The sequence below is a fragment of the Triturus cristatus genome, chromosome 7 (assembly GCF_964204655.1).
Source record: "Triturus cristatus chromosome 7, aTriCri1.1, whole genome shotgun sequence".
Taxonomy (NCBI): domain Eukaryota; kingdom Metazoa; phylum Chordata; class Amphibia; order Caudata; family Salamandridae; genus Triturus; species Triturus cristatus.
In genome coordinates, this window is record NC_140590.1 from 757309713 (window position 1) to 757323123 (window position 13411).

Below are 13411 nucleotides of genomic sequence, written 5' to 3' on the forward strand. Positions count from 1 at the left end.
CAAGCCGTGGCAGATGGGAGAGATGCTGCAAATTTCACAATTTGCTGTGGACTGGACTACCACCGACTCACTGGGCAGAACGATTGCCACGTCGGTATCCCTTCGACGCTATGCCTGGTTGAGGACGTCTTTTTTCCGGGGGGTGTTAAGTCAACTCTGCTGCACATGCCCTTCAATGGCCGTCGCCTTCTTGGTGACAAGGCAGACTCGGCACTGGAGTGCTTTAAGGATTCTTGAGCTACGGCCAGATCCTTAGACCTCGCTGCATCCTCCCCTCCACCACAGTCTGCCTTTCTCCCCTTTCATGGCTTTGGAAGGGACACCCCACCACGTCCGACCCAGTTCAGCCACTGGCCGCGGACGTGGGACCCAGCCACACGGGTCTGAGAACCAACGGACAGGCAAGTCCACCGTTTCCCTCCCTGCAGCAGCCTCCAAACCCTCCTAGTCTGACTTTCGTGCTCATCAGTGGCCAGTGGCTGGCAGGATTCACCATCACCTCCCCCACTGGCAATCCATCACGGCAGACTGGTGGGTTTTGCAGATAGTCCGAAGGGGCTCTTCCCTCCCCTTCGAGACTACCCTTCCCTCCATGCCACCATCTTTCGATCGCATATCGGAGGATCATGTGGCGCTTCTCTGCCAGGAAGTTTAAGCTCTCTTGGCAAAGGGAGCTATCGAAAGGGTTCTTGCACCAGAAGTAGGTTGTGATTGCTAGTCCTGCTACTTTCTGGTGGCCAAAAAGAACAAGGGCCTTTGTCCTATCCTAGACCTTAGGGCCCTCAACCACTTCCTCCAGAAGGAGAAGTTCAAAATGCTAACCTCCACTCAGGTCCTTTCTACCCTCGAACATGGAGACTGGATTGTGGCGTTAGACTTGCAGGACGCCTATTTTCACATCCCTGTCCTGCCAACCCACAGACGCTATCTATGGTTCACGCTAGGCCACAAGCATTTTCAGTTTACCATGCTCCCCTTTGGCCTTACCTTTGCCCCTCGGGTGTTCACGATAGTGATGGCGGTGGTAGCAGCTCATCTGCGCAGATCAGGGGGTTCCAGTCTTCCCCTATCTCGACGACTAGCTGTTGAAGGCAGGCTCGCCCCAGGCTGCCGCCTCCCACCTCCAGACTACAGCAGATCTCCTGCATTCGCTGGGGTTCACTATCAACGTGCCGAAGTCGCACCTGACTCCCTCTCAGTCGCTCCTTTTCATCATAGCTGTTCTGGACACAGTGCAGTTTCAGGCCTATCCTCCCGAGCAGAGAGTCTGGAATATTCAGGCTATTATACCGATGTTTCAGCCTCTATCCTGGATTTCAGTGAGAATGACCCTGAGGCTGCTGGGCCTCCTGCATCCTGCTGGTGGATCATGCCAGAGGGCATATGTGGGTCTTCAGTGGGACCTGAAGTACCAGTGGCCGCAGCATCCGGGAAATCTCTCTGACTACGTCCAGATCTCGGAGGGAATTCCGCAACAACTGCAGTGGTGGTTAACGAACCAGGATTGGGTCAGAGACAGATCCCTCTCTCTTCCCCAAAAAGACCTCACGATGGTGACCCATGCATCACTCCTGGGATGGGGTGGCCAGAAGGGAGAGGCGGAGATCAGAGTATGGTCTCCTGCGGAGTCCAGGCTCCATATCCACCTGTTGGACGAATCACTTGGCACTGAAGGCATTCCTTTCCTCCCTCACAGGAAAGGCAGTGCAGGTGTTCACAGACAACACTACCGCCTTGTGGTACTGCAACAAACAGGGCAGGGTGGGGTCGCGTCATGGACCCTTTGTCAAGAGGCTCTTCGCCTTTGGACATGGCTGGAAAATCAGGGCATGACCCTGATGGTTCAACACCCAGCAGGTTCTCTGAACGCCAGGGTGGACGACTCAGTGGTCGGTGCCTGGTGGATCACGAATGGCGTCTTTACTCAGAGGTGGTGGAAGGTCTCTTTCAGCAGTGGGGATAGCCTTGGTTAGATCTGTTTGCCACCGAAGAGAATGAGCAATGTCAGCAGTTTTGCGCATTGGAGTTTCCAAGGCAGCCCTCGCTCGGCGACGCTTTTCATCGCAAGTGGAAATGCGGCCTCCTGTACACTTTTCCCCCTGTACCACATCTGACTTGAGTGCTGAAGAAGATCAAGCGTGACTGGGCCCAAGTCATTCTTGTGGCTCCGGACTGGGCACAAAGAGTCTGGTACCCCAAGCTCCTGAGCATGGCTATCGATCCACTGATCAGACTGCCCCTTTAGGAGGATCTTATGTCACAGCAGCAGGGGATGGTCCTTCACCCGAACCTGTCCAACCTCCTCCTCCTTGCGTGGAGATTGAGCGGCTGCAGTTGACAGCTTTTGACTTTCCTCCTGAAGTTTGTAATGTCATCTTGGAAGCCATGCATTCCTCCACTAAGACGGCATACGTCTGTTAATGGAACAAGTTTGTGGCATGGGGACTCTTAAAGGCTATCTGCCAGCCATTTCTGCCTTTCTCCGGCTACCACATCAGCCCTGTTTGTTTCAAGTCCCCTATTGTTAACAGGTTTTTAAGGTCATTATTCACCTCTTTCCTCCATCTCCTTTCATAATGCCTCAGTGGGATTTGAACCTTGTCTTGACTTAACTTATGTGTGCTCTCTTCGAGCCTCTTCACAGCTGTCCTATCAGGCTCCTTACTCTGAAGACTGCTTTTCTTGTTGCCATTACCTCTGCTCGCAGAGTGAGTAAGCTTCAAGCTCTTTCTTCTAAGTCCCGTTTCTTCTCTGTTCATCCTGACTAAGTACTTGGAATGAGACCCTTGTTCCTTCTAAAAGTGGTTACACCTTTTCACATTGAACAAACCATTTCTTTGCCCACCTTTTTCCCACCTCCGCACCGTTCCAAACAGGAGGAGAGACTCCACCGTCTGGACCCTAAACGTGCATTGTCCTTCTACCTTGACTCCACTAAAGATTTCCGGGTGGATGATCAACGTTTCGTGGGCTATGTAGGTGCCAAGAAAGGGTGGGCTGTTCAAAAGCATACCATCTTAAGATGGGTGTCCTTTGATTAAAGATTTGTTACGCTTTAGCTAAAAAAGGAACCTCCAGTGGGGCTGCGGGCTCATTCCACTAGAGCTAATGCAGCAACTACTACTTTGTCACGTGGAGTACTACTTCTTGACATCTGCCAGGTGGCCATGTGGGCATCTTTGCACACATTCACCAGACATTGCTGCCTGGATAGTCAGGTCCGTAGGGACAGCTACTTTGCCCGTTCTGTCCTCCAGGACTGTCTGGTGTGAACATGATTCGTAGAGCCTTCTCCGGGGATGGTATTGCTGGGGTATCCATTCTAAGGTAAGGACTCTATAACTAACAGTCTCTTTCAGATGAACAAGTTACTTACCTTCAGTAGCGATGTATCTGTAAGAGACATATGTTAGTTATAGATTCCATACCGCTCCACCAATCATTCCCGCTCTGCGAACTGACTTATAGGGATAAGGACTCTCTCACAGGGCCTCAGTTGTGGTGCACCAGTGGGCTGTGTCTTGATGGCTCTGCACTTTTGACGTGGAAAGTCGTGTTAGAACTGACATTAGCGTGCAGGGGCGGCGTCTAAGTAAACACCGCAACGTCATACCGGTGACCATGACTCCAATGACGGACACTTAGTCGACTGACACCACCTACTGATTCGCAGGGGTACTGCTAAGATAAAAACTCTATGGATCCAGTCTGACACCTGGGGGTAATTCGAAGGTAAGGATTCTAAAACTAACATATGTCTCTTACAGATACATCGCTACCGGAGGGTAAGTAACTTGTTCTTTACCTCCTGCCCTGCCCTGCCTTCTTCCTATTGACTAATATTCTCCAAGCCCTGGGTTCACGGTGTCTATGTCCTGGCCCACGAGGAACCTGAAGAGATAAAAAGTCACTGTAGCAGGGTAGAAGGAGAGAATGTTTTAAAGGGCTAGCACAGTAGATATTGCGGTCAGCCTGTCATAGGCTCTGGATTTGAGATAAAGGCCAGTGTGGGCTACGGGCAAGGGTCACAACAAGACATGAGATGGGTGAATAGATGAATGACTGAATGTGTGACTCTGGAACACATTTGAAAACAACATTTGGGATGAATTGTCATTTTTCGGGACACAAATCTATTCTGGTTATCAAGGCAAAATAGGAATTATGCACTGGCGGCTCCTCCGCTATTGCGGAGGAGTGTTGCCCCACTGCTTTCAAGCAGTGCGAGAAGACGAAACATAACATGATAATAACTAAAAGTTATTATCATTTTATGTTTCCTTTGCGGGCGGGGCTGCTCTGCTCATGGAGCAGGGCAGGGGAGGAGTGATTTGTCCACGCAAGTGCTTAATAACTGTTTGGTCGGCCCTCTCGGGCCGCCCAAAGCAGTCATGCGCACATCCCTGTTCTCCATGCAGACTGCATTACAGCCTACATGGAGAACATGCCCACCCCTACAGACACTGGCTGAGCGCCGTGTCACAGCACTCAGATCAATCACAACGCTCCATTGGAGCATTGTGATTGGCTTAGGGGTGGGAACCTGGCTCCCTTCTTCCTGTTCCTGTAAGAGGACTCAGGAGAGCAGGAGCACAGAAGAAGCGAGACCAACCTCGAAGTAAGTTTACATTTTTTTAAAATTATTTCTAAACCCTGGTCCCCACAAAAACACTCCCTGCAAACTCCCCCAACCCCCCGTGAGCCATGCTGACTGCCCCTGGAATTACGGGGGAAATTGGTTTTATCTTCTAAACAAAAGTTTTTTTTCCATTCTCACTTCCATTTGACTGACTTGTTCTTTTCATTCCTCGTATTCAGGAGCTGGAAGCCTGGACAAATGACTTTCTTCTGCCCAATGCGGTATGGCTAACTGGATTCTTCAATCCGCAGTCATTTTTGACCGCCATCATGCAGTCCATGGCTAGGAAAAATGAATGGCCACTTGATAAGATGTGTCTTTCTGTGGAAGTGACCAAAAAAAACCGTGAAGACATGACTGCTCCTCCCAGAGAAGGAGCCTACGTCCATGGGCTGTTTATGGAAGGTAAAGGGTGCTACATAATCGGCTGTAATGGACTAAATATGGAACAGAAATTTCCAAACGTCTGAGTTGCTGTGTAACGATTTAATATTTTTGTAGCAGTATGCCACCAAATCATCACTTGTTTGTCGTTCCCAGTGGCCGAGGGAAGTTCAGTCAATTTGCCAGCATTTGTTCTTCAAGCTGTAACATGTTATTTCCAATGTATCGGATATCAAGCTGTTGCTTATCTGTATTAACTATGCCCTGAGAGTTTTTGGAAACATTTTTTGAGCAGGGTGCTTCACAATTTAAAAACATAACTTACAGTTTTTCTTTTAAAGAAATTTAAAAGGCCTTATATTCAAATAGAGGACCATCAATACATGCCCCAAGAGCAGGAATCTATTGTCTAATAAATTTTTTGAAGAACATTGTTTACTGAGCAGGTAAGCAATCCCATGCGTAGTATACTGTACATTCTCTGAGCCAAAACCCCTATTGCAGGGTTCCTAACCACTGCAAACAAAAAGCATTTGCCATCTTTGCTGCCATGTTTGGGTCTAGTCATATTTTCTAACTTTTAGTCTCAACAATTATAAGCACTGGGTGTTCCAGAATCAGCCAGCCAATCTTTAGCCCAACTTTTTAGTCTTTTGTTTTGGGCACAATCATCATTTATGATGATCAACAACATCTCCTCCATGGCATGACAATGGCATTTTACAGCTCCCGGGGGTATTATATCAAATGTTTTGTAATTTTATAACGTTGTACACATCTCGAGGCATTCAGTAAATTCTCCCATCGATCTGGCATAATGTCCACCACTAAGTTCAAACCCCATAATTTCATAGTGCCATCTTCACTAATTGTTTATTACAGTTGATCAGATATGACCTTCTAGGGATGAAGTAAATCCTGCGGAGCTTTTCAAACGGGGCTGATTGTCTGACAGCAACTACCCTGTTATATGCCACTATCACCTGTTGAATCTGGAGGTGTCTCACCCTTTAACTCTTAAACAGTTTGAAATCTTCTTACACCTATCAGTGAACCTATCTCATTTTAGCAAACATATTTTCCAGACTCATGCAACAACCCCATCTCCACTTTTCAAATGAATGTAATCACTGCTGTGGTTTAAGATGACTTGATGTATACCAAAAGACATCGAAGGAAGCTCAGATATCAATCTATCTCAGGCTCCCATCAGAGATGTCTTCAGACTGCTAAAGTACTCATTCTTGGGTCTGTCTATGTCCTATAACAGATGCCTTTTGGTCCATGTGAGACCATGCATGAATGTGTAACTGATCACTGAGTGACAAAGCAGAGCTTGTGTCATGAGCAAAAACATTATCAAATGTTTGTTTTGTATCAATGAAACCTGGCTGGCCAGGATGGTAGTGCCATAATGGCACTATGTTAGCGGCTGTGATCTTGATGAAGAGTTTGGTGTTTATATTTAAATAGCAGAACTGGTCTATAGGAAGGCTAAGATGTTTTATACTACTTGGGAATGAGGGAAATATCAGCTAAAGTAAAGCTATGAGTAAAGTGACTCATCAGTTGGGGCTTGACCACCATTTCTGAGCAATTATCTACGATGTTGACATAACGCTCTGTCCTTGGGTCTTTACTTGTCCTCAGTGCACAGACAGCAGTCTGCACTTCTTCGACTGAAAAAGTCTTCTACTTTTCTCATTGTGTTTCAAGTTGCATAAGAATATTGAACCTATCCAGATAGATTGCCTGTTTATCACTCGCAATTCTTCTATATCCAATTTAATGTAAAACCTGACAAATTCAGGGGAATCTCTACAACATGGTCCAGATCTTGGAGGGCACTGTAAAAGATCTGCAGAGGTGGTTACAAACCACAATTGGGTTAAAGGCAGACCCCTCTCCCTTCTTCAAACAGATCTGACAGTAGTAAAAGATGCGTCACTCCTGTGATGGGACCGCCTTCTGGGAGAGGTGGAGATCAAAGGCCTCTGGTCTCCTGTGGAATCCGTAAAACACATCAACCTACTAGAGATCCGAGCGATCCAGCAGGCATTAAGACTTTCTACCTTCCATCAAGGAAAGGCTAGTGCAGGTGTTCACAGACAATACCACCATCATGTGGTACTGCAACATACAGGGCGGGGTCGAGTTGTGGACCCGTTGTCAAGAGACCCGGCCCTCTGGACATGGCTAGAACATCAAGGCATATCCCTGGTGGTTCAACACCTGGCAAGTTTTCTAAACTCCAGCGCAGACTGACTCAGCTAAAAATACCTTGCGTCTCCTTCCAGTGGTGGTGCAAGTTCTCTTTCAACAGTGGGGAGAGCCTTGGTTAGATCTGACCACCGCTGAGTCAGTTAAATTCCCCACACTCGCGGGCGCGCAGCGGAGCAGCAGGCTTCTCTCTGAAGTACGCATACTGCCGCTGGCACCGGGCTGAGTCTCGGAGCGATCGCACGCCAGTAGGGCTACTATATTGTTTTTAAGCATTATCAAAAACGTTATTTGCCTCCGTTTGAAAAAAAGTTTTTAATAATCCAGCATCTGTGTGAGAATTCGGGGGGGCACCTATACTATTATTGTGTGAATTTGTTGGGGGCTCACCATTTTGCCATCTGCCATCGGGGTCTCTCCGGTCCACCACGGTCTTGTTCGTGACCGATTGAAGTGGAGAGAGAAAAACCCCTGTTCTATGTGGGACACGGAGTGGGCGCCATCTTGGAGGGTAGCGCTCTAGTGATCCACCGCTGAGTCAGTTAAATTCCCCACACTCACGGGCGCGCCAAAGGTGCGCCTAAGGTAAGCCCGTCTGCGCCCGTCCACGCCAGGACGCTGCCAGCTGGCACTAACCCCTGTCTATTCCCCGCGTCCATCAAAATGCTGCCTCAAACCTACGCTAGGGAGTCGCTGCTGAAGATGAGGACCAGCAGTCTTAGCCTACATTGTGATGGTAGGTTCTGCTTGGACTCTGGAGCATTTATTAACTGTGGCCCCTGTTGTAACTTATCGGTAGGTCAGCCCCAGGGAGCAGTGGGCTCCTGGAATCCATACACACCCCCTGGAAATCAATCGTTGACCAACATGACCTCTAAGGAAGATATATGCAACAATAAGATGGCATATGGCATCTTTCGAGGGCTATATATCAATGCAAGGTCCATATCCAAACATGCCACAGAGATTTGGGACATGTTGGATGATCTTAAACCCGACATCTGCCTCTTTACGGAGACATGGCTTCATACTCATTCCGTGCCTTCTCTAGCTATTGCTTTCCCCGCAGAGTACGCGGTAATAAGGCTAGATAGATTAGGAAAAAGAGGCGGAGGGTTAGCGATAGCAACTAGGCCCACTTTTAATCCTGAAGTGCTGCACACAGTATCTTCCCCCGGTATGGAGTTGATGATTCTAGCCATTGAAATGGTCAAAGGCCACAAGGTCGGAGTAGCAGTTGTATATCACCCCCCTGGGGAAAATAAGAAGGCTTTCTGCGACTCCCTACTAGAAATTCTTGCCCCTTTTGTCTTACAAACAAAAGATTTTTTTCTGGTAGGAGATTTTAATTATTATCTTGACATAGATACCAATACGGACACCACCGACCTCCTAGTAGCTATGGAGGCGCTAGACCTTAGGCCTAAAGTCGTTTGTCCGACCCATTCAGCAGGCCACACGCTGGATAATATCTTCACCAATATCTCCAGTTTGAGTGCCGAACCCCCGCTAGCAGTTAATTGGTCGGACCATATGGCCCTCAGTTTTTCTTTCTCGGCGCCTAACAGCAGGGAAAACCAACAGGGCGGAGAGTCACACGAAGGCAATGGAGGAAAATAATTCCTAAAACGTTTAGTACGGTCTTCTCGCCTCCTATGGTGTATGAAGGTCAAGATATCAATGCCGCCCTAGAAAATCTGGAGGCAGAATTTACAAGGGTTTTCGACAAAATCGCCCCCAGAAAAACGACTACAATCTATGAGAGAGTGAGCCCGGCACCCTGGTATTCGGTCAGCCTAAAGCTGGAGAAAGCAGCCTGCAGGGTTAAGGAGAGAAAATGGAGAAAAACTAAATCTGAAGGAGACAGACTGGCCTATAAGACAGCACATAGGATGTACCTCAATAATTGTAACACCGCGAGAAGAACTTAACTAGCCATGCGTATCGAGGCGGCTAAGGGCTCGTCGAAAGAACTTTTCAGGATTCTTAAGGAATTCACCACCCCCAAAGTAGCAGCTCCCGCGTGCCCCTCCTCACAGGAACTATGCGATAATATAGCCATGCATTTCAAAAACAAAATAGATAACATATATGACTCTTTTGAGCAGGAATCAGTCATCGAGGACAGCACTTATACCATGGAAAACACCTTCATAGTAAAGCATGAGACCTTCGCACTGCTCACCAAGGAGAAGATGCTTCCACTTTTGAAAGGTCTTAAGTCAGGCTCCCCGTCTGACATAGCTCCCCCTTATGTGCTGTCGGAGTTAGCTGTAGAGCTAGCTGACCCCATTACAGAAATATGTAACCTATCCCTTGCCACCTCTTCCTTTCCGGCTAGGTGGAAAAAGGCCTTCGTCAAACCCTTACCCAAGAAACCCACAGCAGATGGTGCCGACCTACAGAACTATCGTCCGATCTCGCTCCTCCCAGGCTGCTCAAAAATCTTGGAAACTCTGATCAACCGCCAACTATCAGACCATCTGGAGAGATTTGATCTCCTGGATCCCTCGCAGTCGGGTTTCCGCGCGGGCTACAGCACAGAGTCCGCGCTGGTTGAGGTAACGGACACTATCAGAATGCTGCTTGACGAAGGGACCCCTGTGATTCTAGTACTTTTGGATCTGTCAGCAGCCTTTGACACCATCTCTCACAAAGTTCTGTTGAAGAGACTGCGAGAGATTGGTGTCATGGGAAGGGCTTTAGAGTGGCTGCAGAGTTTCCTTTCGGATAGAACGCAATGTGTTCATTTGGACGCTTTCGTCTCACAAACCTCGGAGGTAGATAAGGGGGTTCCTCAGGGCTCCATTTTAAGCCCCACCCTGTTCAATATCTATGTGTCTTCCCTGGCCACCATCATAAAATCTTGTGGGTTCCAAATCATCTCCTATGCGGATGATACCCAGGTGATAATTCCCATAGAGAAGGACCCTAGGGTGACCAGAGACAGATTTAAGAGCTGCATGATGAAAATCTCCGCATGGATGAAAAATAACTATCTGCAGCTCAATTCCAACAAATCGGAGATCTTATTGTTTGGCAAAGCAGCAGAGATCGGGACAGATGAGTGGTGGCCAGAGGAACTAGGATCAGCACCCCTCCCCAATAACAGGGTAAAAAACCTAGGTATCTTAATGGACAACAACCTATCCATGGAAGAACAGACTAAAACCCTCTTGGGTAAATGTTTTCAACTGATGCGTATGTTAAGGAAGTTCTTCCCATGGATTCCCATCTCCGCCAGAAGGGCCCTGATCCAGGCACTTCTAGTAAGTAGACTGGATTATGGGAATGCTCTCCTGATGGGGGCTAGGGAAGACCTACTTTCCAGGCTGCAAGTAGTGCAAAACATGGCCGCCCGTTTAGCCCTAAACAAACCTCCACGGACGGCATCCATGCCACTATTAAAAAAGCTACATTGGCTGCCCATCAGAAAGAGGGCACTCTTCAAACTTCTGTGCCTAGTATTTAAGGCACTACATGGACAGGGACCCAAATACCTCTTGGAAAAACTTGAATGGTACACTCCATCGCGACTCTTAAGGTCCAGCAGCCAAAAGCTTCTCCGAGTGCCCAAAATTAAAAAAGCAAAGATAGGGGGCCGCGCCTTTTCCTATATGGCTCAGAAACATTGGAATGCACTACCTCTAGAACTGCGCTCCTGCCCATTGCTAACCAGTTCTAAGAAACTTTTAAAAACCTGGCTATTCAACTGAGACATGTCACCGCAGAAGTCTGCCGCCCAGGCGCCGAGAGATCCCCTTGGGGATGATTTGTGCGCCATATAAATAAAAATAATAATCGGTTTGGCACAGCTAAGGCGCAATCTCAGCAGATTCGCGCACTGGAGTTTACAAGGTGGCTCTTGCCTTCGTAGACACTTTTCGTCTCAAGTGGAGCTCAGACCTCCTATATGCCTTTCCACCCATACCACTCCTGCCCAGAGTTCTCAAGAAGATTAGGAATAACTGGGCCAAGTCATCCTTGTGGCTCTGGACTGGGCTTGGAGAGTTTGGTACCCTGAGCTGTTGAGCATGACCATCGGTCCTCTGCTCAGGCTGCCTCTTCGGGAGAACCTTTTGTCACAGGAGCAGGGGAGGGTTCTCCATCCAAAACTGTCAACGCTCCGCCCTAATGGGTGAACATTGAGCAGTGACGGTTGACAGCTTTTGACCTTCTACCCTAAGTCTGCAATGTTATCATGGCAGCCAAGTGCCCTTCTACAAAGACTGTATACGCCTGCCGTTGGTGCAAGTTTGTGGCATGGTATGACAGCCTGCCGTTGAGGCACGTTTGTGGTGTGGTATGACAGGTTTACCCTCTTTCTGCTCCCCACTCTCAGATCTTTCTATTTATTCTTTCTCTTGTCCAGCAGCAGTCTGCTTTGGGCATCTTAAACGGCTATCTTTCTGCCTGCAGGGTCAGTGAGCTTCAAGCTTTGTCATCCAAGCTTCCGTACCAGAACATCTGCCAGACAAGCTATTTCTTCGAACGAGAACTTCCTTCTTGCTGAAGGTTATCACTCCCTTCCAAGCCAGCCAGTCCATCATCCTGCCTACCTTTTGTGCTCCGCCACTTCCTTCTAAGGAAGAGAAGCAACTCCACCAACTGGACCCAAAAAGAGTGTTGTTGCTCTACCTTGACCGCACGCGAGAGTTCCAGGTGGATGGCCAACTCTTCATGAAGTATACAGCGGGGGGGAAGGGGAAGGCTGCACAAAAATGTACTATCTCCCGATGGGTTGTGCTCTGCATTCAAATCTACTATGCACTAGCCAAGAAGCAACACCCTATGGGCTAGCATACTCATTCCACCAGAGCTAAGGCTTCAACCACCGCATTAGCACGCAGAGTTCTAGCCCTGGACATCTACCAGACAGCAAAGTAGTCTCCTGTGCACACATTCAACAATCACTACTGCCAGGACAGTCGGCTCCGTCAGGACGAGCGATTTGATTGTTCGGACCTGCAGGACTATTTAATGTGTGAAACGGTTTTGCAGACCCACCTCCGGGGAGGTATTGATTGGGTATCTATTCCAAGGTAAGGAATCTATCAGATGAAAAAGTTACATAACCTTTAGTAACACCTTATCTCATAGAGGCTCTATCCGCAGATTCCTAACTGACCCAGCCATCTTCCCGCTTTGGGGGCAGATTTCTAGAGGCAGGGTTTTCCCCTTTCAGGGCCTTAGTTTTCCACACCAGTGGTCAGTGGTCTTTGTGGCTCTGCGATCCTGGTTTGGAAAGTCACAAAAAGAAACGGATGTCAATGCGCTGGGATGGCGCCTATATTAACACCGCGCACAAGACTTCTGGCACGGATGACAGCATGCGAAGCCAAACGACGCCTGCTAACAAAAAATGTTCAGATCTAGTCTGATGTCTGGAGATAATTCTAGAGTAAGAAATCTGCGGTTAGAGTCTCTGCCAGATATGGCGTTACCGAATGTGAGTAACTTGTTATACAGAGAGCCCATGTCGTGTACCACTTTTTTCCCTGACAATTTGTCTGTTTGAATCAGAACTGCTTTCTTCCCAAAATGTGTTACACATGACAGCTGTATCAATCAATTACTCTTCTTTCTACCCACTCGTACATCTTACCAAGGAGGAGGAGAAGATACACAGGCTGAACTCAAAGACAGCAGTCAGTTTTTAGATCGACTGCACCAGGGAGTTCCACACAGATAACTAGCTCTTTGTGGTGTTCGGAATGGCAAAGCTGTCCAGAAGAAGACCTTATTAAGGTGGATCATCCTATCTATTAAGACGTGCTATGCTTTGGTGCTAAAAGAATCTCCAGAAGGCATAAGGGCCCATTTTGCCAGAGCCAAGTCTTTCACCCCTGCCTTACCACAAGGAGTCCTTGTGGCTGACATCCACAGAGTGGGAACATGGGCTTCTCTTCACACTTTTGCTACGCATTATTGCTTGGATTCAGAGGGGAGTTGGGATGACCATTTTGCTAGCTTGGTTCTCCAGGACTTCCTTATCTGACCTTCAAGTCTATTCATAACTTCAAGTCCCTGCAAGGACTGTCATCCATGAACCTGAAGGCACTTTGAGAACGTTCCCTGAAGCTCCTTGCTGCCCGACACAGCAGCACTCGGAGCCCGGTCATGTGGAAGGTCCCAGGATCACTTGCGGAGCACATCTCGATGCTCATT

General features: G+C 48.1%; 1 protein-coding gene across 2 annotated transcripts in view; it reads left to right on the top strand.

Moving 5' to 3' along the window:
* The window catches only part of DNAH17 (dynein axonemal heavy chain 17), a 14992541-nt gene that overhangs the window by 14682968 nt on the left and 296162 nt on the right, over nucleotides 1-13411 (top strand). For both annotated transcript variants that reach the window (XM_085617470.1, XM_085617471.1), the window contains one exon: nucleotides 4819-5044. In XM_085617470.1, coding sequence (XP_085473596.1) covers nucleotides 4819-5044 — 226 coding nt within the window. The remainder of the gene's footprint in view (nucleotides 1-4818; nucleotides 5045-13411) is intronic.